Source organism: Montipora foliosa, chromosome 13, assembly GCF_036669935.1.
Source record: "Montipora foliosa isolate CH-2021 chromosome 13, ASM3666993v2, whole genome shotgun sequence".
In the NCBI taxonomy this organism is placed as follows: Eukaryota; Metazoa; Cnidaria; class Anthozoa; order Scleractinia; family Acroporidae; genus Montipora; species Montipora foliosa.
In genome coordinates this window covers 27077823-27101718 of record NC_090881.1, presented here as the reverse complement: position 1 = coordinate 27101718, position 23896 = coordinate 27077823, and the positions used below count along the sequence as shown (strand labels likewise).

Genomic DNA, 23896 nt, shown 5'->3' with positions numbered 1-23896 from the left:
GACAACTAGGGCTGTGGTAACCAAATGAACTTCAACATGTTGACTTTTCAAGTTTGTCTTTTGAAGCCGTCTCTTTCACAGTCATTCTGGATCAACACATTAAGTTCTTGAAGAAGTAATGCACTTAAGAACTTAAGGGAAGATATGCAATCCAAGGGGTCCGCCAGTCCAATCTCTCCGCCTTCTCCCCGCTTTCCAAGGTCTGCTTTGACCTCGAAATCTCCACTGAGTGCCAAAGGTTTCGTGTGAAGAAGAAGACTTTTTCTGAGGGCTTACCGAAAGCTGATGTTCGGGAAATACAAGCCACTTTAGACGATGAACTACAAAGGACCAAGCGTCATCCTGAATACAGCAAGAAAGAGAGTTACATTGTTCACAAACTTGCTTTTGATCAGCTGGTCGAGAGCAAAGCTGCAGTCTATAAGTCTCTTCTCTCTCAAATAAAAGCTGAATACGAAGAGTTTATTGATACTTTAGAAAGAGGGCAGAACCAGACTGTGTTTCTTCAGGGAACGCTTAAAGCTCTCCTTTCAGAAAGAGCAAATGTTAGACATTTTGCACAGAGAGGTGATGATCTTGAGGGGAAGCTTGTTAAGCTGAGGCAGCATAACTCACAACTTAAGCAGAAGCTGCATGCCATTAAAACTGAAAGGGATCGCAGGTTGGCCTCTGCTGAAAGTAAATCAATTCTTTCTGTCGCCAAGGAAACAAGGCTACTAATTCCTGGCTTGTCACTTAAGGATCTCACTGACTTAGCCACACTGAAAAAGACATCACTTAGGCTAGAGGCCCAAGTCAGAGAACTCAAAGATGCAACTTCAATTAAATTTGCTGAGAAAGGCCAGAAGCAGCTCTTGAAACAGCAGCTTTTGAAGAAGGAAGATACCAGACGCAGTGTCTTCACTTATCATGAAAAATTACAAGAAAGATGTGAGACCCTTAAAGTTGCAGTTGAGGTAATAATGCTTGTCAAGTCATCAGGACTTAATTCTGGGAAAACACCCACATACCCTCTTGAAGAGATCTGAAATAACCATTTCAGCCTTTTTTATATTTCCTGGTAAAGACTGGTATTTTTGATGGACTTGAAGTAGGAGATTTGTTATTGGTATTAGGAGAAATCTATTTCAGATATGTACTCAGCACTGAATACAGATCCATCTTAAATCATAAATGAGTTGCAAAATATTATCTATTGATTTCTCAATAATATATCACAGGTTTGCCCATTAGGAAGTACATCAACAAGAGCATTCCTATTGTGCTTGAACAAATTGCATCACAGCCGATCTATTAAAATCTTATCAAAAAAAAAGACTAAAGGAGTTTCTACAGGAACAGCATTACTGCACTGGTGGAAGAGTGAAACAAAAAGAAAGGTTCTATGATTGATGAAAGAGAAAGAAAAATAGACAAAATTTATATACACATTTCAGGGTTTCCAATGGCAAACCACTTGGTAGAAAACTCAGATGCCAACACCTGAAAGGTGTAAACATAGAAAACTGTAATAATAATAATAATAATAATAATAATAATAACAACAACAACAACAATAATAATAATAATAATAATAATAATAATAATAATGTGTGACAAATCTGACTAAATCAATTTGTACATCAATTGAGTAGAAATCTAGTGACAAAAAGTTGTTGTTTTTCATTCAGGCAGCAAAATCAGTGGTTGATAATCCTGATCAAGATGTCCACATCGTTGATGTCATATTACGTGAACTTGAAAACTATGGTAACAGTAAATACAGCAAGAAAAGTGATCCATTGCAGTTCTATGTCAGCTTTGATGAAGATGATCCTTTGAAGAAGAAAGAGGCAGAGCGTTTGATTGAATATGCTGATCACTTCAATGATTTGTTTGAATTTGGTCAGTTTGAACTTGCTGCAATGCATGCAGCAAATTCACCAATGGGAATTCTTAGAACTTATGAAACCATGATCAAGTTCAAACAAGCAGAGAGAAAGGAAGGTCAGGTGTCACCTCTGTTGATATTTTGTGATGCACTCATGGCTACTGCATCTTCAACACAACCTCTCACTGGAGCAATGTCGTCTGAGTGCATTCGCTGTGCTTTACGAGAAGGGCATCTTGACCTTGCTACTCACTGGCTGGCCCAAGATAGGCTTACACACTCGATTCCTTTGGGTGATGCATTTCGTGATTATTGCAAATGCCAACAGAATTGTTCCTGCACATGTATACCTCTAGCGCAAACTGTTTACATGAAAGTTGGAGCACATCATCAAACTGTTGCTTGCCTTTGTAGACAGGGCAAGTATTCAATAATGCTGAACTATGCACAAAAGCATGCTAAATTTACAACAGAGGATTATAGAGTGACTCTGTTAAGGAATCCCTCCCCTAAACTTGCAAACCTGATGCTTAATACTTCAAGCTCAAATGGAAAGATTGGAATATTGAGCTTTGTATCAGTAGTGGGAGCCTTTCTGGACCATAATCAACAAGAGATGCTTTTGAGTGTGCTTCAACACCTTTCACAGACTAACTCAAATAATATCTCTGTTATTATGATGGATGCCTTGTTCAATGAAACAAAAAGTGACAATATGACTGTAGATCGTTGGCTCCATGTAGTCAATATGTGCCAGGAAGCTGGTCTCTTGGAAATGGGTATTGAAATTCTTTCCATATTGACCATCAGAGATGCCTTAAACAAAGCATCTATTGCTTATAGCATGGATTATATTTCTTAATTCCAGTATCTCCAGAACATTAAGTCTATATTATTGGTGGAACAATAATTTGTATTATAAATTATACATTGGTGTCACCAGCTCGATTTTGATTGGCTGTAAGCACGCAGCTAATTCTTGCTTGCTCTGTTTCTCTTACGTCATACCTACAAACAATAGATTTTATATATGTAGAATTGACGTCATACCTACAGACAATAGTTTTATACATGCAGAAGTGACGTCACCTAACACACTAACCAGCAGGAATATGCATAATAAATAAAACAATTATTGAATTCGGTTTTCGCATGTTAGCGATAATTATCAAGGCCTCAGTTTGTGTTATCCGCCTCAGCCTTCGGCAGATAACACAAACTTTGGCCTTGATAATTATCGCTAACATGCTCAACCTCATCCAATAATTGTTAAAGTATTGAGTATAGCTATTTCAAAATGACTGATTGAATCAAGAAACAATGCCCAACAAATTGAAGCCAGATTGCAATCAAGAAACAATGCCTAACTCTTTCAAAGAACAGCCACAAGTTGTAAACAAAATAAAGGAAATACATATAAGACCAAATGCCCCCACCCCCCTCCCCCCAACAAAAATTCCTTTCTTTGCTTTTATCCTCAGACACTCGTTTTTGTAAAGGGAGAGTGAAGAACTGCACTCAGTTTCATTGTCTTAGGTTGCCAAGCTCCCATCTGTCCTATCATTCTAAAGTTGCTTAACCCATTGACTCCCAGGAGCTGGTTTAGGCCGGTTTGGACGTCAAAGGGTTAAAGTGGAGAACAACTCCCCTAAATTGAATGTGGACCAACTGTTGGCTGACTGTTGGCCAACTTTAGGCCAACAGTTGACTGACAGTTGGTTGACAGTTGGCCAACAGTTGGTAAATTTATTTGGAGGAAGTATTTACTGACGGTTGGCTAACAGGTGGCCATCTGTTGGTGACCTGACAGCAATCTTTTGGCGATATGTCAGCAAGTTGTCGCTATTTTCTCTTATTCTTCAACAAAAGCCTCCCTTTTTTCATCTCTTTTTTTGGCCATGGTTGGTACAAAATGCCATATTTAATGAGATAGAATAACAATAATTTTGATTCAGTACACTTGAACCATTAAATTGCTCCAGGGCAGTGAGTTGTGTTTGTTTTTGCTTGCCCACTTTGCTTGTTGACCCAGGAGGTTTAAATCAAGCAGGGTGCTGTTGTTTAATTAAAACCATGTCCTTTGTGAATAATGAATCTGGAAAGATTTCAGAGTTTCTAGGGGTCATTGTTTTTGTCTGCTGGGGCTTACAGGATATCCTATTTTTGCCTATTTTAAGGTTGAACAGTTTTCAGTCTCCTCATTAACAAAAGTAATTTCACTCTTTGCTTTGCTTGACACTCTCTTTTAATCCTTTCGCCCCTAATACAGCCTAAACTGGCCATACTTAGTATTTTACTCTGTCTAACGCCACACGATTTTACTTGTCAATGAAGAACCCCCAGGAGTCAATGGGTTAATTAATAACTTCTTACTAACCGAGCGCGAGGGCCGTACTGGGTCGAGGTCGTGGCAGTACGGACCTCGCTACGCTCGGTCCGTACAAAAACGACCGAGGGCCAATATTCCCCAGTACGGTCCCAAGCAAGTGAGGTTAGTAAGTAGTTTATTACATGGCTTTTTAATTACCTTTTGCTTTGTTTTTGCAAACCCGTAATCGGCCCATGGGCATTACGGGAGAATAATGCCCTACAATTCAGTCACAATTAGCCAATCAGAGCGCGCGTTATATCGGCTACAAACACAAGCCATATAATAATATTTGTTATTGGCCACTAATGTTAGTTGTAAGTTACAAGGCACATACACACTCATGCACTTTATTGAGCAGGGTGTCTCGAAAACAAAGACCTCTATTAAAGACCCTAAGCCTAAAAACCAGGCCTAGGCCTTGTTTTTAGGCTTAAGGTCTTAGAGGTATTAGGGGTCTTAAGGTCTTTGTTTTCAAGACACCTTTATTGAGCATACCTGAAAAGGGTTATTCAGCATATATATAGAGGATATTACACGGTGGCGAGAAGATATGAATTTTATGTTCGAGTGGCAAGAACAATATCTCACGAGTGAGCGAAGCGAACGAATGAGATATTGTTCTTGCCACTCAAACATAAAATTTATATCTTTGAGCCAACATGTAATGTTCTTTTTCTTATATGGAGACTAATTATTAAATATTTCCGATTTTATAATTTGTGTTTCAAAGTAGCCAAGTTTTACAAATACAGCTGGGCTTTACAGCGGGAAAAAAAAGGCGGGAATTGTGACGTCATTGAAAGATACGACACTCACAAAGGTGACATACAGAAAATACGCCACTTGGGTCCCGGATGAAGTGGAGTATGGAATCTACGAGTGGTTTAGTTCCAAGTAAAACACTCTCCTCCATATAATAAATATTTATATAATAACCAAATCAATGCGTGCGCTCTGATTGGTCAATCAGCTATGTTCTATTGTGCCTGTAACTCATGGAAAAATTGCGCGTCTTTTGATTTATTATATAAAAGCAATAGACCACAGGTTTCTATGGTTTATAGGCATGATAAACCACTTGGAATGTTGGAAGAACACTCGAAGAATTCGTAAATCACTCGACTGTGGCTCGTGATTTAGGAATTCTTCTCGTGTTCTACCAACACCCCGCATGGTTTATCAGCCTATAAACCATAGAAACTTGTGGTCTATTGCTTAAATATAATATTGGTGATAAAGTTATTACGATGTAATAAACACGATTTACAGAAAATAGTCAAAACGAAAGGAGACTATGTACAATGCTATTTATCAAATGTTTCTTAAATATTTTAGCATGTGTTATTTGCTTCAAGTCCTTGCTTAGGCTGTTCCTTATTTTTACACCATGAAAGTAAAAGGTGCACTGGCCAGCAGCAACTTTACAAGATAGAATTCATCATAACTGCCTTGATCATGAGTCTTTCACACTTAGCCATCAAATTGATCTTAATCCTTCCAAGATATCATATTTGGAAGCCCTAAAATAATTTTGGCTTCGTCATTTTTAACAAGCTGAAGATTATGGATGTTATTCACAGAAGCAATTCATTTTGGACATGTTGTCAGTACTTATTTTTTACATAACATTCTGCTTTTGATGCAGTTTATGACACTGTTAGAATTATTGCCAAATATTTCTTAGTTGGAAGAGAGATGTGGCCAAAACAAATCATTTTAAAGAATACACGCTGAAACATGCTAACTTTCCATGCAAAGGTAATGAATCAGATTAAATCTGGCACTAAAATACAATAGTACAGATTGACGGTTTGTCAAATACCTAGTACACGATAAATAATGTGAATGGCCAGGAACCCCTCGAGAGTAAAAAAGTTCACTAAAAACTAAGCTCCTTTTAAACCAGGCTACCACAAGGCTTGCCAAAAGTAATAATTATTATTATTCACACATTTGAGGGTATTTTTTATATCAAATCTCATATCTCCTAAATTTGCTGAGGTAAGAGCTTCTCTTTGATCTCCAGCCACACCTCCTGATGGGTGTCCTCGTCCAGCTTTGCATGTCAACAGTTACTTGAAACTGTTGCCTAACTTGTCTGTCTTCACAGAGGAGTGTGTTGATAGGATCTTCTCCTGTAATGTGAACAATGCAATGTAATAATACTCATACAGGTATCACTTCACGCTCATTTTTGTGCAACCATGAAAAAACAATATTCTAGCCTATTGGATTAGATAAGTTTTTGTAGGAGAGGCTGGTCTAAAGAAACCTGGACAACTTGTACCCCCCTGTAAACAATTTGCCCTACTATTCCCATGTTTGGCATAAGATTATTCTAACATTTCAGTGATTAGGTCAAAAGTCTGGTATTAGGTTTTCAAGGTTAGGGACACTGTCAAGAATAGGAAGGTTTTTCTGGGTCTCTGGGATTTGACTCAACACCAAGGAAACTCATGGAAAACAATGGTATCGCAAGGCTATCACAACACCTAGAGCTGTGTTCTAACAGTTCTGTGACCTTCTGTGTGATACCAAAAAGCTTTACGGGTGGAAACCAATTTACCTTTCTGGTAATCAAGCATGGGTTCCTTTCTTGGTTTAGCAGCCCAGTGCATTGATGTATGTACAGCACCACTCAACTCAATCCATTGTTCATATGGAATAGCTATACCGGACCTGTGCCAGTGATCATACTTTCTCCTGGTCTCTTCATTACAAAGAACGTTGCGTGCATGTTTTAATCTGCAATTAATACAGTCATCAATAATGACCCATGCTACTGGCTACAACATTGAAATTGTTCTTGGTGAAGATGTGAGGTCAAGACAATGACGTTCCCTCTCAAATAGTTTCCTGTGTTTGTCCTGAAAACTTGTAGATTAAGACATTAAACTTGAGATAAAAATTACAGCGTGGCACTCTTTTTCCTGGTCACTATGACTCGTTTATCATTTTTATGGGCAGTTTTTTTTCTGAAAAAAATCAGTGGATGCAATAGGAGACTTCACTGTTTATAAACAATCCTTTTGTTATTTAAATTTTGCCAACCACAGAGCAAAAGAATCCCTTGTTTCTACAGCCAATAGATCTCTGGTTGACAAATTTATGACAAAAGGTGACGTAACGGTGAGTATCGCTACAGCCAAACTTGGATCGGTGTTAATTTTGGTTTACGATCTGGGATGAATCATCCTCGGAGACCCAGGGGCAGTCAGTCGAGACGGGACGTGAATCGGGACTGGTCGATTCTCGTCTCGACTGACTGGCCCCTGGGTCTCCGAGGATGGGGATGAATAAATTCAAACCATGAATTCTCTTGTTTGTCTTCCTTCCATCCGAGAATGCAAACAAAAAACTTAACACTCATTCACTCGTAACAATAGTCTATTGAACTTGAACACCTCAGTTATTGTCTTTATTCAAATATTTTTATCTCAATGCAAAACAATTTGAATAATAATTTGGCCATAACTTACCCAAATTCGAAACGCTGAATATTTGTTGTAACCTTCCACTTGATGTTATTAAAAGTACCCCTTTGTATCGGAAATGTTTCCTTTAACACTCCCCCTACAACACCCCCAGATTCCAATGACGTAAAGGAAAAATTTCGTTTATCACAGGAATCAAAACGCATCCTTGGAAGGAAGCTTGGGCAAATTCGATAATGCATCTTAAATTTAAGTTTATGGCTCTAAAATCTTGAATAATAAAGTTGAGAAACTCAACTAGAGGCGTCGTTCTTTAGATGTGTACAACTTCAGTGTGGAATACATGTACCTATAACTACCTTTCCGTAATTGCGTACTTTAATAGCTACCTTTCGAACAAGTGCTTCGCCTCACGATCGTCTGGGTTTTTGTCTGGGTGATAAAGTTTGGCCTTTTGACGAAATTCTGCGTTTATTTGCTCTGTTGTAGCTAATTCATCACAACCCAAGAGTGCGTAAAAATCATCTTGTTTCACTTTGTTTAGCAACACGTCGTAAAAGTCCTCCATTTCAGTCATTTTGACCGTCGTTGACGGAAACAAAAACAAAAACAATGTTTAGAGTTAGGGAGGGGAGAGTAAGATCCAAAGTCGAGGGTCCCACGACCATGTCAATATCGGTATTTACAGCTTTAAAATTAACAAATTTGTTTCTTTAAAACAGACGACTATGGTACTAGTGGGAAAGGCCATGGCACTTATGAAACTGGCCAAATGGAGACCAGTGGTGCCACTTAATTTCACATTCAACTAAATCTACTTACACTTAACCCATCCGTGTTGATTTGGATTATCTGCGCGGTCACCTAGCCCACTTTTGCAAAAGTGTTAATGGTGGAAAAACGTCATGCTAGTCAGGTTTGTTCCTAAGTTTTTCGGTGAATGAAAAATAAATAGACTTAATTAAAATCCAGAATAAGGGATGGCTGAATGCCCTGAGAGTACCAGTGGAACTGTTACAGTTACCGAAGAGGCAAATGCAACTCCTACGGTAGGTAGAAAAGAGTCGAGCAGAAATCAGTGCTATCGACTTAATCATTGTTTAGTGCTAAGCATTGTTTTAGTCAAATATTTGAAGATTTTTAGAGTGCAAAGAACAGTAGATTAAACGTTGAACCTGAAAGGTTCTTTCTACTCACACTGAATCCATAAAGAAACTTTTAGGATGCAGTTTTATGATTATAAGTAACTACTTTTCTCCGCAGCAACAAAGAATGGTGCTTAAACTAAAGAAACCCAAAACAGACAAAAAGGTGCAGTGGGACGAGAGTGCTGTTGACAATGAGTTTATGGGAAAAAAAACGTCAAAATGTAAGCGGTAAACGTAATGTCAGACGTTTCCTCAGGCTTTTCGAAAGAGGAGTTTAGATGCATGGTTATGTTCTCCCAATGATCCTTATGCTCCAGTCCTTCCGGTCATCATTGATTGGCTTAATCTAAATTGGTTACTGCATCAATCTCCCCATGCGGGAGGCAGTGTGGCCCAGTGGTTAGGGCGCTTGCCTTGAGATCCGGAGATCCCGGGTTCAAGACCTGCTCTGACCACTCGTTGAATTTGTTCCTGGTTGTCCCTGGTTCAACTTCCCAGCTGCACTTGTAATTAAATAGCCAACTGGTTTGCCTCCGGCCAGTTGGGATTCTTAACAGTTGTTGTTGTTGTGTTCTGTTGTTTCGTTGATTGTTTCATTGGCCCTGAAAAGCCCCTATGGGGAGCGGTCAATTAAGTATGTATTGTATTGTATTGTATTGTATGCGGGATGTATAAAGTACAGGACTGTAATCAGTGGTCTTCAGTCATTATAGTGACTACTTGGGTAATAATCTTTGAAATGTCTATTACTGAGGTAGGCAACATGTAAATGACTGAGTTGAAGTAGCACCTTTTAATTAAAGTTGAAGGTAATGAGTTAGCAGTTACATACTCGTGATCACTGTCCAAGCACAGGAACACTAACCACACTTGTATTATAGAGATTGGTCCATCAGAGTTTTACTTCAATAAACAATAATTGTAGCAATTATTGCTACAACAGGAGGTTTTCATGTCATCGCCAGACCCACTTTTAGCACACCAGTGGTAGTTTTTTTCATGATGGGTGATTCAAGTTCTCATTAGTAAAGTCGTGGATTTTCTGTATTGAATGTGATAATGAAATCAAGAGAAATATTTGTTTCATGTGTGTGTTTAAAAAATATCTCTTATGACCTTCTTTTGTTCGTGCACCAGAAGTCATACATTTCCCTATTGTTATTGTTGTCCCTAGTGGTTGGTTGAAAACGTCCTATTGGAATGCTCTTTAACTCCTGTTAGTAATGATACACAAAGAGCTACCACTCAAGACATATGAGTTCACAAATCTTTATGGTTTGATTGAGGGTGGGTTTCTTTGGGATGACCCGAAAAAGGATCACTGATCCAAGATCACTTGGATCATGGTACATTAAAGGAACCGAAGAATCCTTCCGCAGAGTGGATTCATCGGTTGCTTAGATGCACTGTGATCCAAGTGATCTTGCATAAATGATCCTTTTTCAGATCATCCCAAAGAAACACATCCTGGTATTTATTGTTTGATGCTACTGTTGTAAAGAGTAATGAATGCAACTTACAAAGTGATGATTCCAGACCCAATTTTTGCACACTAGTAGTAGTTTTTTTCATGATGGGTGATTCAAGTCCTCATTAGTAAAGTCGTGGATTTTCTGTATCGAATATGATAATGAAATCAAGAGAAATATTTGTTTCATGTGTGTGTTTTCTACTGTAAATACTGTAAATGTTCTAATAAATGCCTCATCTCTCATAAATGCCCCCTATGAGGTGTAAAGTTTGTATGAAACACCCCACATAATAAACACCACATGTCAAATAAGACACCTCCACCCCCCCCCCCCCCCCCCACCACACCAAGAATTGCCTTTAGTAAGAAGAGGCCAAGGATGCCATAGTTGACCCAGATGACAATGAAGACATTGATATTGAACTATTATAGCATTAGTGCAGATTAGATTAGTCCTGCCTACTAACAAGCTCATTTCCTATCTTTCTCCACCAGCTGTTACTGTTAAAGTAAATAAATGCATCTCTAATAATATTGACACCTCATATATATTTAACGCCCCCACTAGGACCCCAAAAATTTAATAGATGCCTGCGGCGTTTATCAGATCATCATAAATTTTATGGTACTTGACTCATATTTTCCTTCTTCATTCTGTCAACATTTAAACTGAGAAAAGACAATAAATTATCCATCATTTTCACGTTCAGTGGAGAGTCACATAGACAGCTCAACTGAATTTAAGAGTGACATAATGTCCCAGGGGGGGGACTCCCATATGAAACAGACGGGGATGCTCGTCGTCTCGCTTAGGGGTGTAAATTTTGGATTTTGGTCTCGCTTAGGGTGTTCCGGGCAAAGCGCCAATATTTTATGCCACCAAGGTCTCGTTTAGGGTTCCACGAAGTAACACAGAATTACGCGAAGAGAAACAGAAGTCAAATTTCCTTTTAAATTTTCTTTTTAGATAAAAGCATTCGATGATTATGCCTTTTTATCATTAAAACTCATTGCGTGTCGTATTTTTGTGTTTTTAAACGGTCTCTTTTAGGGGTCAAAATTTGCTTAAGCCACGCCTAGATTGGTCTCCTTTAGGGGTTAAATTCAAAATTTCCGATGAGCATCCCCGTCTGTTTCATATGGGAGTCCCCCCCCCCCAGGCATAATGTGTCATTCCCAGATACTGTGAATGTTAATCTGATGTTCCAATAATTATTATTTTCAGGTTGTTGTATATATTCAAAGCCCAAGATATTTGGGGAGTCTTCTTCAGATAGTGACAGTGACAATGATGATGATGGGTGTCATCATAACGCATACTGTACAGGACACAAAAAGAAAGGACACAGAGGACACCATCACCATCACAGTGAGAAAGAAGAGGGGTTATCTGGTGGAAATTCTGATCCAGGGGCATCCTTTGGTACATAGTCTCTCACTTCCAGCAAAGGACATTATTATTTTGGAATGTATGGATGCATTGTTTTCAATCTCTTGCTCTAAAATCCGAAGTTATTGCATGCCTCCTTTGCATGTACCTTTCAACAGCGTGTTGAATTGCTAAGTAAATATAGAAGCAAATGTGGGCAAAGACCCTCTCTTCCATCTAAACACTTACGTGATTGTGGCCAACTGATCTAACTTTCGAAAATGGTTTGAACCCAGAAGTCATAATGAAGTGATTATAATAATTATCTGTTTATCATAATTAAGTGACGTACAATAATAATATATTGTCCAGGTAAGTGTAGTCCTGAGCAGGACTGTCTAGGGTGATATTGATTAACGTTTTGACAACTTGAGCGGAAGTCACCTTCAGAGTCATTTCATTGTGAAGAGGAGTTTTGCTCAGGCTACACCAAAACATCAGTCAGTGTCGTCCCAAACAGTCCTTCTCTGGACTACACTCACCTGGACCATCATACGTTACTTTAATAATTATGATTAGGACTTTATAGCGGAGCACCATTGGTAAGGAAATATGGTAACCTATCTGTGCGAGAAAAAGTGGTTTGGTCACGGTATGACCGTCCACCCCTCCATGTATGCCAATATGACCAGTTTCATGTGACCTTATCGCAGGCTCAAGTTTAGAGCTCAGCGACATTAGCTGTTTTTAGAAGTTGACCACTGACCAGGTACTAGGTTTCGATTGGATCGCAGGCTCAAGCCAGGTTAACTTGTAAGAATAAAGAACCTGGGAGCTCCGCTTTTATGTGTAGGCTTGGCTAAATCTCCTTTCAGGTGTAAAACGTAAACATTGAACTGCAGAAAAGGTTGTAAAGATTATAAATAGCACATAACACTAGGGCTTTTGTGAAAACAAATTTATTACCAATATTTAGCAGCTTTACCGTACAGTCAATCCAAGTTGTATTTACAAGCCAGACCAGAGGATAAACCTTTAAGCTATGTTGCTTTCTGTACATTAAATTTTTAATAAATTTAGTTATAAACCTCAACTCTTCAAATAACTCAACCCTTTAAGGGCAACCAGAATGTGCTTTCTGATATTTGATCACTTAGTCAACTTGCAGACAACAGGTGCAAAGAGTGTCGATAGGATGAAAACAAAAAGAAATAAAGTATTTTTTCCCTATTTAGTTCATCCTCCTAGAGTTCATTGCAGGAAATGTAACTTTTGGCATTCAATTTAGTATTGAGCCACTGAGGCCTGAAGTGGCCAAAAGCATTTCTTCTTTCAGATGATAAACTCAGTGATAGATCTTGAAAATACCATGAAGTGCAGATAACTGGTATCCAACTCATATCTAGCAATGAGACTCGCATTAAAAAAGGAGAGTTATTTTAGGTTTTGTAACAACCTACACCACTTAATCAAATTGAAAAAACCTTTTTTAAACAAAATTTGTAAGAAATTGATCCTTCAAGGAGTATGTTCTCTTCAGGTGTAACTCCCCCACCAAAATTTATTCAGCCTTTCCTGGAACTCAGGAGGCTTTCCATTTGACAGAACCTCCGGCTTGCCCGGGCATTTGGACAGACTAATTCTACAACGCTTTCAAATTACATGTAACACACTGCGAGGATGATATATACTCCTAGAAAAATGCGAGGGATTATCACGCAAGTATTCCTTGAATTTGTTTCATTTTCTTTGCAAACTGATGGGTCTGGTTGGTTAGTTCTGACAAAAGGAAAGTGCCCTCAGTATTTGCTGCATGGACACAAGCAAGCTATAAGTATTTTTAATACATGAAAGAATATATTCACGTCTTTAAATAGAGTGCTTTGGAAGTAGTATTATTCTTGGCCTTTGTGTTGACATCTTTATTTAGCACCAGTTTGAGAAATGAAATAGCCAATAATACTGCACACTGTTGGTTGTTTGTCCGTTGACTATTGGCCATTTATCAGTCAACTTGCTAACAACTGATGGCCCCTTGTCCACCAATCCACCTTGGAAGGGGGAAGCTGTTTTTTAATTTTTTAGTGTTTGGACAATGTAAGTTATGACTGTTTCATTTTGGGACAGATTTGTTCAAACAGCGTTTGTACATGACGTCTGAATGCTTCGCACAGGTATTTTCTTGAAATGTTACTCTCAGAATTATGTTGTTTTTGTACTGAAATAATTATTTTAAGGTACACATGAAACAGCTGTTATCATTAATTTTTCCAACAAGAATGGTCCAGTTGCTTTACATTAACGCTTCTCTTTTCTATCTGTGTCCTCTGAGATGGGTGTTATCCTAGTATTTATTTGTCCACAGGATTGCACGCTTGTTTCTGTCACAACTTATTATGCTGGATCCATCAGGGTGCCATGTACACACAACAACTGAAGAGCTAATAATGAAAAAAACATTCTAGAGTTGATGCCAAAAAAGAACAATAACCACTTTACTATTCCAAGAATAATAAAATGTTGTTTTGACTCAGGCACAGAGGGAGGCAGTGCAGCCCAAGCGGTGGTAAGGGCATCTGAAGATCCCTGGTTCAAGACTAATTCTGACCACATTGAATTTGATCGTGGTAGTCCCTGGTTCAACTTCTCAGCTGCACTTGTACATAGCCAACTAGTTAGCCTCCAGCCAGTTGGGATTCTTAACAGTTGTTGTTGTTCTATTCTGCTGTTTTGTTGATTACGTTTCAGTGGCCCTGAAAAGCCCCTATAGGAAGTGGTCAATTTAGTATTACAGTGTATGTATGGATTGTACAATATAACTTACGATTTTACGTGTTAAAGGGGGACCAAAGTGACTGGCTGAAATGACCTTTAAAAGACCCCCAAAGAGCTTAAGAAAATAAATTCAACACATCTTTCAAATATCTTAGTTGTTGAAAAAACTCACAAAGATCCTTAAGGATACACCCAAGAAGAATCTTGGTGAGAGATTTTGTAAATTCATTGTTGAGACTTTTTAGATCCTGATGATGGTTTTCCCATAAGACAGAGTAAAATCTGTGAGCACTTGGGACTCTTGAAGGGGGAAAGGGATAAAGAGGTTTTACTGATTTTTTGCCAGGTCAAGTGTTTTTTTTTTGGGAGTCTATGGGTTAAGCAAGAGGATCAACCACCTCCCAAAACAACAACATTCACATCACCACTAATAGTAATCTTTCCAATCTTTCCACTGTAGGAATACTGACTTACTTATGCTCTTTTAAGATTTTCTCGAGTTTTGCTGTTGATGCATCCCATATGAAGATGCTCCCATCCTGTGAGCCACATATCACATACTGACTATCAGGACTGAAAGGGCAAAAGATTCTCTGTTAACTCTGTTAAATTTCATTTAACTTCGTTCTATACATACTGCTAGTTTAAAAGGAGCCCTGATATACAAGTATCTAAATTCATGACAGTTATTGATCACTATAGTTGCCACACAACTTTGCTCATTATAGACACCAAAACCATCTTGTGCTTGATTTGTCTGACCTGATCAAGATCGAGCTCTCATTTCAGATCCTCTAAAATAAAGTTTCTTCCTAAGCATCATGACAAGAAACTTTACAAGTCTATTCCTTAATCAGTGAAAATTGAAGGGATTTTGCAAGAAAGAAGTGGTAAATTGATGAAATGAAAGTTCCTTCAAAATCAGCCAAAATGTATTGGGCAGATACACAAAACTGAGGGATTAATGTTGAGGCTCTGGAACTTCCTCTGTTTTACTTTGTGTGTTCATGCAGTATATTCTTATTTAAGTGTGGAATCCTATTATAATAATGCCTTGCTTGATTTTGACTTTGTGGCCAAAAAACCTGCTATGGCAGTAACAAAAAGTTATAATTCACAGATGGGGTGGATAAATCTAAATATGGTACTTTAATCTGGAGCCCTATGGATATAATTCTGAATCTTCCCTGGAGTTGACACTTCACAGATTTGACAAAAGGTGGGAAAAAGAGGTCATGGCCTCCAGGCCACTTGTTCGGTGGGCAGATAGCGCTATCCACTGGATAATTCAATTGTTTTTGCTAGTGTTCATCGGCTGGATAACTTCATCCACCTTTTGAACAACCGAGGTTAGGACTTTCCATGAGGATATTTCATGAGAAGGTTTCAGTCCTAGAAGATTTAGTGATCCCACAACATGGAGGCACAGTAAAAATTAGGGCAGTGACATTTAGGAGAAAATAACAATAATAATTTATATTGAATATACATTTATTTTGTTTATGCAAAATACAATAACAATGCTTGATACCTGAATGATGCTCTTGTGTGATCCATTGCTACCTTGAAACCATCAGCACTTTAGAGAAATAATATAAAGCCAATCAGTTAGTTGTGGCAGGCGACTAATGAAATAAAATGCAGTATCTTGTTGTGCAAGGTGATATCATGGTTTCTGAGGATGATGATGATGTTTGATTAAAGCTGTTACCCACCTGCACGTCAACATGACTTGATTCATTCTCAAGTCAAGCAACTTGACTGTATCGTCTCTTGCACTTGCTAACATGTAGTTCATATCTGTCATAAATTCAACACAGTTGAGAATTCAGAAGAAAAAACTACAGTTTATCCACAATAACTTGAATGTTACAGTGAAATGGTGAGGGTCACAGTTGTGCGAGTTCAAAGTATCGAGTGATCCTGATAAGAAAATCAAAAGATCTGCGAGCCCCCTCATGCACATAGATAACAATAATTTGTCTTCATGATGGGACTTACCTTGAGATAAATCTAGTGATGTTATTTTTCCCTGAAGTGTTATTTCAGCAACACTGGACTGATTTGCAGTTCTGAAAAACAAGGCAAAATGTATACTGTCATCAAGAAGAATCAGGGAAACCTTGGGATCTATCATTGACTTCTAGACTTTCCTTACAAAATTGAGGTTCTAACAGAAGAGCTAGGAAATATTGTGAGTTTGTAACATAAGAAAACTTATTTTCACATCTTCTCCCTCGTATCTTTGACATGGCAGGAGAGAATAGCTTTTAAGGCAAAATTTTGTAATATAAGGGTAAAGATATTGGTGTGGGAGGTCTAATGTTCAGGAGCAACCAAATGAGAGAACAAGGGTCTGGTATCCGAGACACTAACTAGTTGAGTTCAGGGGTATATAAATTTCTGAAACTGACCTTACATCCCAGAATCGCACAGTCCTGTCTAAATGTCCACTAGCTACCTGTGAACTGTACAAGGAATTTAGCAACATTGTGATTGGCAATTTAAGGACTATTAGTAATATCAAGTGTTCCAACAATTTTTGCCCCTTTTTAGTCTGAAAACTGTCTCATTATATTGAAATATGCAAGCCAATCCTTCTATCAAAGCGATTACCGGTACTTGATTTTGGGTTATGGTATTTGTAACTTGAAACAGCAACTCTACAAACTTGATCTCAGGCAATCTTGTAAGTACCAGAAAAAATCTCAATCAATACATTAAAATGATGAAGTCTTCAAGAAAAAGGATACAAACTTTTGAATAATAATAATTTTATAGTTTCTATAGCACGAAATTCATTAATATATGATCTAACTCGCTTTACAAATTGGTAAAATGAAGGCTAACTAATGATACTGTTATTTACAATTGACATAAAAGAGTCAGTATAAGTGATAAAAAAAACTAATAGTGTTGCTAACTAACAGTAAAAAGTATACAAAAACTGATTATACAATTAGTAAGTTGTAATAATAGGTAAAAAAAGGCTAAATCTAAAAGCAAACAGGCGATAGCAGGAATTGCATCACGTTGAGTATTATTTTGAAAACAAATAAAATGTTCAGGGATTTAAAATAAAGCGTAAGTTTATACCCAAAGTCTATATTTAAGTAAATAATCAATCCTCACCTAATTCTTTCATTTATTGCAATATCATTACAACTAGAACCAGCAAATATGGTCCTTGTGCCTGCAAATGAAATAAGGAGGAGTTGTGAGACTCTTACCATCATTGTAAGCAATCACCACATCACCATCAGACTGGTTAATATATTATTACGAAAAAGAGAAGTGATCCTCACACTACTCTGGACAATGTAAGCAATGTCTCTTACAAACACCTGAAAAAGTCAGGTGGCTTCATTGAGATTCAAACCCACGACCTCTGACCTCTCTACCAACTGATCTATGAAGCCACTCAGTTGGGAGCAGGTCAATTTGTTAGGCTCATGTGTTCCCAAGGTACAGTCTATAATTACAGCACTTCAAAATATAAATGTACGCCATTCATCAAGTCCTTTTGGGAAATAAAGGTCTGCACCCAATTGAGTGGCTTCATAGCTCATTTGGTAGAGCATTGGATTGCACCAGCATTGCAGAGGTCATGGGTTCAAATCCTGCAGAAGACACTTGAATTTATCAGGAGTCTACAAGAGACAATATTAACAATGCGATAAGTGTGAGAAACACTTCTCTCTTTCGTCTTTAACCCACATTTCAAATATACACATTTATTCCATGTTATAATATCATTATTAGTGTAGAAATGGTAAGAGGACTCAGGAAACGACTGGCAATGTTTTGCAAGTAGGATTCATTCCTCACTAATCTACTTTTGAGATATTTTAATGGCTACGAGAAAACAGAAAACTAATCAAGTGTAACTAAGGTTATTGTCTACCTACTAGCCTAAAATGGGTTTTATGCTCTGTGATATATAATTATAAGAAACAGTGAAATCATTTCTTTGAGAGTCTGCTTCTTACATTGTTTGCTTCTGAGATCCCAGATCTTTAATGTTCTGTCATGAGCTCCAGAGACCACTTTTGTTGCACCTCCATAGAATTTTGCTGACATTACTTTTTGAGAGTGTCCTGTGAGAGTGTGCTAAGAAGATACAATGTAAAACAATGAGAAGTTACTATAATTTCATGCCACATAACGAAAGGACATTGGCCAGTGGATGGAGCACTGTATTGGCCCACAGAATCTGGAGGGTGTAACCTGCAAAGTTGCAGGTCACTGTTTCACCATAGCTGAAACAACCCAAAACTTTACCTAATAATTATGCTACTATGAAATCCACCGATCTGTTGAAAGGGTCAGAATTACTGAGTCAATGCCCTGCCCACTTTTGCTTATTTAAAAATAGTTTAAATGCTTGAGAGGAGTTGTGTCAATGCTACTTTTCAGGCCAGGGAACCTTTCTTGCACTCAAAGAAACAGCGAGTCCATGTTTGCACTAAAGTCTTGCAACCTCTTCGCTGGACAAGAACAATGTTATCTATTTCCCCCAGTAAATCATGATTTTGAAAATGCATCTTTCTATTGTTGTGGTTGTTCCCGTACACCTTAATTAACTTAACCCTTCGACGTCCAAACCAGCCTAAACCGGCCAGACTTACGGGTACCATAGTATTGTACTTTGTCTAACGCCAGACGATTTTACTCGTCAATGCGGAACCCCTGGGAATCAATGGGTTAAGGTGCCTCCTTGAGCTAGAGGTCCAGTTTCAAATTCCATGCAGCTATTGGGACTATTGACAGCTCAATAGGGTAATAGATAGAAGTTAGCTTTTAAGAATATGGAATTCAGAGCTAACACAACTAGTGGCACCAAATAGCAACATAAACTTAAGGCATTCACTTACTCGTAATCTCTGATCTGACAAAGTCCACACTCTACAGGCACCATCGTGAGAGGAAGCTAAAATAAGTTTTTCCTGCAATTTCAAATAATTAATACATGTATTAAGTCATACCCTCAACACGAGCCCAACTGCAGTTTTATCACAATGGCTGTAACACCCATCTTAGCATAAGGAGTCACACACCAGTAAGGTAATAAACACTGCTCTGTTTTCAAACTCTTTCCAACACTTTCCTACTAAACTAAAAATGATATATGTTGAACACAATCCTTTCAAAAGTGTGATATTGGAATATTCACGTCAATTCCCACTCAAATTTCATTATTTTATTACTTGCACTCCACTGATCAGACATTGTGCTGTTTTACGTGGATCTACATCTTACCTGTGGATCAAACTGTACAGATAGGACTCCTGAATTACTGCCATGAAAGATGCCTTTTGTTGTATAATTTCCTACAGTTAAAAAAAAAGAATATTATTGTGAAACGTCGTCTAAAATTATAAACAACTGCATCAGTCCTCTGCCATGTCGCACTCAATTGAATTGAGTTACACGAAAGTTTGACAGCTAATTCAGACGTTGAGTTAATTGTGCCGCATTTATTTTATGTTGGACCTGTCGTATTTTGGTCAGTGGAAATTGTAGGAATGTCTTGCAAATATGTTCATTTATTATAACAATTTTTTCATTTAATTCGATACGGCAGAAATTCGATGTTTGAATCGGTGCCACATTTCTGCCGCAAGTTCGACACAGCCTGTCTAACTTGCTGCACAAATTCAACAGGTGATTCAGATGTTGCACTTCTGCCGTGCCGAACTCAATTGAATTTGAGTTCGACACGGCAGAATTGTGACGGAGGATGGGTGTCTGGGGAAACCAGGGTCCTCCCCTGTGACAGCAGGCCACTAGACTTCCCATGGTTAGTTGCATTTTCCCTAAACAAAGTTGTTGATATATTTTTAATATTATTGCTTTGTCAACAACATTGAGTTTGGCCAGAGCAGGGCAACATTCCCCTTTCAAAATAATGAAAAAAATTGAACAGTTGTTTTCTTCTTTTTGTTTCCAGGATTGTAGTTATCCTAGTAATTACTCTGAAAAAAAGGCCACTTCCCCGTACAGTGTGAGCCGCAATCCCTTAGCGTTTAATGAAGCACTATTCATCTGAAACACCTGTTTGCAGGCTCCCCAGATATCATGATCATACCTATTATAGGTAATATCAAGCAACCTATCACACTTCATTAATTTGGAGGGAGAGGGGAGGAAAAAAGACAAGTAAAAATGAGAAAAAAAACCTCACCACAGAAAACATGCTATTCCAAAGAGTTCTCTAACTCTACAAATTTGCACAAAAGTCAACTGATAGACATAGCTAGGTAGTTCTTTTATGATGGTGGTTACCCCTTGCAAAAAAAATTATTTTATAAAATAATCTGTCACTATTTAATTCTGACCATTTACTTGCTCCCAGATCTTGACTCGTCTGTCGGCTCCTCCAGTAGCAAAAAATTTTCCTGATAAACTAAACCTGGCTGCATTAACTTCACCATCATGAGCATCCTGTTGAAAGATGGTACCAAACTTACACCATGAAAGATTTGTTTTCTTTAATTAAGATGCAGTGTGGCCCAGTGGTTAGGGTGCTTGCCTTGAGATCCGGAAATTCCGGGTTCAAGACCCGCTCTGACCACTCGTTGAATTTGATCCTGGTAGTCCCTGGTTCAACTTCCCAGCTGCATTTGTAAATAGCCAACTGGTTTGCCTCCAGCCAGTTGGGATTCTTAACAGTTGTTGTTGTTCTGTTCTGTCGTTTCGTTGTGTTTCATTGGGCCTGAAAAGCCCCTACGGGGAGCGGTCAATTCAGTATGTATTGTACATATTGTAATGTATGCAAATAACAACACTGGCTTTAATTGACAAAGTGCCCTCAAGATTGAAGATAGACTTACTAACAAGTTACCAACAGTATTCTAACACTGGATACCAGATAAGCTCTTATCACCCAAATGTGTTTTGCAATAAAACAATATGAAAAGCTATCCACGTTAACTCTTAAAGGTCAACCCCAGTTTTATGAAATAGTAAACCGAAACACATCTCTACAACACTGTACTGTACTTACAATCTTTTTGTCGGGATATGATGGAATGGATACAATAACGCAGGAAGGAATCATGGGTGTGTCATGATCACAACTATTAAAAGGAAAAACAAAGTAATACCATTGTGTAAAAACAACTTATGAAGATCATTTAGATTAAAATTCAATTACTGGTATAAAAGGGTATTATTTTATTATGATGCTTACTTTATATTTACTGGTTCTTTTGCTGCTTCTGATAAATCCTTTAAAAGCTTTTGTTGTCTTAATCTAAGGAAGGCAATGAAGCATGTTACAAACAGGTCTTGATAAAATTAACTCAACCTTTGTTGATACAGTATGAGGTTTGGCAGGTACGAGGTATGAGGGATGGCGCAGTGGTGAGAGCACCCAGTGACTTAAATAATTTGTAGTGTACATGTTACACTGCAAATGTAAATGTGCGCTCAGTTGACCGCTCCCAAAAAGGGCTTTTCAGGATCAAACCGGCTCAACGAGATCGGACCGAATGCATGTGAAGGCGCCCATGGCTGCCGCCATACGATCCATGTGTGATCTCGGAGCACCGCAAACCCAGCCAGATGTAAATGACTGGGAGTCGATTTTGAGGAGGGAGGAAAACTGGAGTACCCGGAGAAAAACCCTCAGGGTCAGGTTGAGATCGACTGAAACTCAGCCCACATACAACCCGAGGCCAGAGTTGAACCTGGGTCACAGAGGTGGGAGGCACGATTGATGACCACTAAACCACCCTGACTCCCTGACTCCCTGACAAGGTCAAAACACCATGACAAGGACCATGTCCTCTAATGTCCTGTACTTCCCAAAGTGAGTAGATTGGGGCACAGGGATGGTGCAGTGGTGAGAGCACTCACCTCTCACCAATGTGGCCCAGGTTCGACTCCCAGACTCAGAGTCATGTGGGTTGAGTTTGTTGGTAATCTCTACTCTTCACCAAGAGGTTTTCTCCGGGTACTCCGGTTTCCCCTCTCTTCAAAAACCAACATGTGACTTGATTTACGTTATTATTGTTAATTTCAGTTTACAGTGTCCCCAATCAGTGCTCCAGGGCAATAATTGGTGTATGGACAACTAAACGGGAGATCAGGCTCCCTGACAGGAATAAAACCTATGACCCCTGAAACAGCCATCATTAAGCAAACAACAAGAACCCCTGGTAAGTGAGGTAATTTATCAAGGTTCTCATGCAGCAGGTATCAAAAAAGCAAACATTGACGGCGAGAATGATGTGATATATCCACAAGAAGATATGAAGGTTGCTTGGCAACAGGCAAAGACACAAATGAGGAAAAAAATTAGAGTCAAAGGTAGGAAACAAATTTATGACTTCCTTTGCCTTTATCAGGACTGGTTTAAAAACATGAGGCATAGCCATGTGGTTTTGGCCCTGATAAAACATATGCTTCAAGTTTTCAAGACTGTCCCTCTGGAGTCCTAACAAAGGTTCAAATTGTGAGATGAGAACATTAGCATACAAGAAAAAACAAGCTGCGTTGACCACATGTAGTAACTTTATACAGTCAAATTCTGCATACTAATAAGGAGGAGGTTTCATCAATATAAAGTCACTGCACATGATGTATTATCGACCATTTGGTAAGTCAATGGGCTTATGAATTATTATTGATGCATATTTTTTAGGTAATGTTTGTCGTAAAGTTATGAGTACCTTAACTGGTTTTCATTTTGAGCATTTATTTCATCAGCAGCTTTAGCTTTTTGAGCCATCCATCTTGTAATCTGTATAAACATGAATGTGCCAGAGTTAAAGTAGGGACATAGAAAACAAGGTCAATTAGAGTATTTCTATCTCTTGCTTATAACATTACTGAGAGGAAAGAATCAAACATCAAAGAAATGATTTCAATCATCATTAACCCTGAAACTTTGCACCAAAATTAAGGAGTAATTTGTTGCCCATGCTATTAGAACAAGTTTAAGTCGAGTGTTGTAAAACCAAAACCAAAGTAATTATTACTGCAGCCTATCAAAAAGGATGGAGACAATCCAGTAAACCAATCAAAACTTGAAGTTATTACATGTAGCCGACACAAAGCGCGGGAAAATGTGCATGCGCAAACCACGACCAGTTTTGATCGATTGATCAAAAAAGTGGCATGAGAACTTTAAACCAATCCCTGAGTAAAGCAATGCAAAACCAAGCATTTGACAATAGAACATTTCTTAACAACATTCTCAATAAAAATTGACGATGTTTCAATGTTACCGTAACGTCATTATCAAGTCAAAAATGCAAAGCGTCATTATCAAGTCAAAAACCAAAGCAATTCACTAATTACTTTTGACACTCAATTGAAAACCACTTTTTATAATAATATAAAATGGAAAGAAAAATATTTCTGTTTTACACTGTTACAAGATGAGTTGGTAATTTTTTTGGGTCACCAAATGTTTTTTTCCCCAGTTGACTGATTTCATTTATTTTTTATTT

The 23896-nt window shown here is 38.2% G+C and overlaps 4 protein-coding genes across 4 annotated transcripts in view; 2 read left to right on the top strand and 2 right to left on the bottom strand.

Moving 5' to 3' along the window:
• The first annotated feature begins 25 nt into the window (after positions 1-25).
• On the top strand, positions 26-2873 carry LOC137982676 (clathrin heavy chain linker domain-containing protein 1-like). The gene is given in 3 exon segments (XM_068829805.1): positions 26-235; positions 238-956; positions 1671-2873. Coding segments are annotated over 3 exon segments (1872 nt in total). The 5' UTR covers positions 26-144; the 3' UTR covers positions 2733-2873.
• Positions 2874-6078: 3205 nt separating this feature from the next.
• LOC137982682 (dnaJ homolog subfamily C member 12-like) lies at positions 6079-8276 on the bottom strand. The gene is made up of 3 exons (XM_068829810.1): positions 8065-8276; positions 6808-6986; positions 6079-6376 (listed from the first exon to the last, which is right to left on the bottom strand). The coding sequence occupies exons 1-3, from the start codon at positions 8250-8252 to the stop codon at positions 6213-6215; spliced, it is 531 nt and encodes a 176-aa protein (XP_068685911.1). The 5' UTR covers positions 8253-8276; the 3' UTR covers positions 6079-6212.
• A 259-nt stretch (positions 8277-8535) lies between these two features.
• On the top strand, positions 8536-12756 carry LOC137982683 (E3 ubiquitin-protein ligase PPP1R11-like). The gene is made up of 3 exons (XM_068829811.1): positions 8536-8724; positions 8939-9044; positions 11520-12756. Exons 1-3 carry the CDS (start codon positions 8656-8658, stop codon positions 11723-11725), a joined length of 381 nt encoding a protein of 126 aa, XP_068685912.1. The 5' UTR covers positions 8536-8655; the 3' UTR covers positions 11726-12756.
• LOC137982677 (autophagy-related protein 16-1-like) overlaps positions 12607-23896 on the bottom strand; it is an 18122-nt gene continuing 6832 nt past the window's right edge. Inside the window, exons 8-21 of the mRNA XM_068829806.1 lie at positions 23114-23184; positions 21631-21693; positions 21445-21517; positions 20777-20882; positions 19698-19768; positions 19313-19384; positions 18428-18548; positions 17571-17631; positions 16853-16906; positions 16440-16510; positions 16154-16238; positions 15970-16017; positions 14913-15011; positions 12607-14104 (exon numbers count right to left, since the gene is read on the bottom strand). Of these exons, the coding sequence (XP_068685907.1) occupies positions 14008-14104; positions 14913-15011; positions 15970-16017; positions 16154-16238; positions 16440-16510; positions 16853-16906; positions 17571-17631; positions 18428-18548; positions 19313-19384; positions 19698-19768; positions 20777-20882; positions 21445-21517; positions 21631-21693; positions 23114-23184 (1092 nt within the window). The 3' untranslated portion in view covers positions 12607-14007. The remainder of the gene's footprint in view (positions 14105-14912; positions 15012-15969; positions 16018-16153; positions 16239-16439; positions 16511-16852; positions 16907-17570; positions 17632-18427; positions 18549-19312; positions 19385-19697; positions 19769-20776; positions 20883-21444; positions 21518-21630; positions 21694-23113; positions 23185-23896) is intronic.

Excerpts from the sequence above, each read along its gene's own strand:
- LOC137982682 (XM_068829810.1), bottom strand. The coding sequence starts at position 8,252 with ATGACTGAAATGGAGGACTTTTACGACGTGTTGCTAAACAAAGTGAAA. Across the intron at positions 6,987-8,064 it reads GCGAAGCACTTGTTCGAAAG|ATTAAAACATGCACGCAACG; the intron begins GTAGCTATTAAA and ends TATTAATTGCAG. Across the intron at positions 6,377-6,807 it reads CATGCTTGATTACCAGAAAG|GAGAAGATCCTATCAACACA; the intron begins GTAAATTGGTTT and ends TTCACATTACAG.
- LOC137982683 (XM_068829811.1), top strand. The coding sequence starts at position 8,656 with ATGGCTGAATGCCCTGAGAGTACCAGTGGAACTGTTACAGTTACCGAA. Across the intron at positions 8,725-8,938 it reads AGGCAAATGCAACTCCTACG|CAACAAAGAATGGTGCTTAA; the intron begins GTAGGTAGAAAA and ends TTTTCTCCGCAG. Across the intron at positions 9,045-11,519 it reads GGGAAAAAAAACGTCAAAAT|GTTGTTGTATATATTCAAAG; the intron begins GTAAGCGGTAAA and ends TATTATTTTCAG.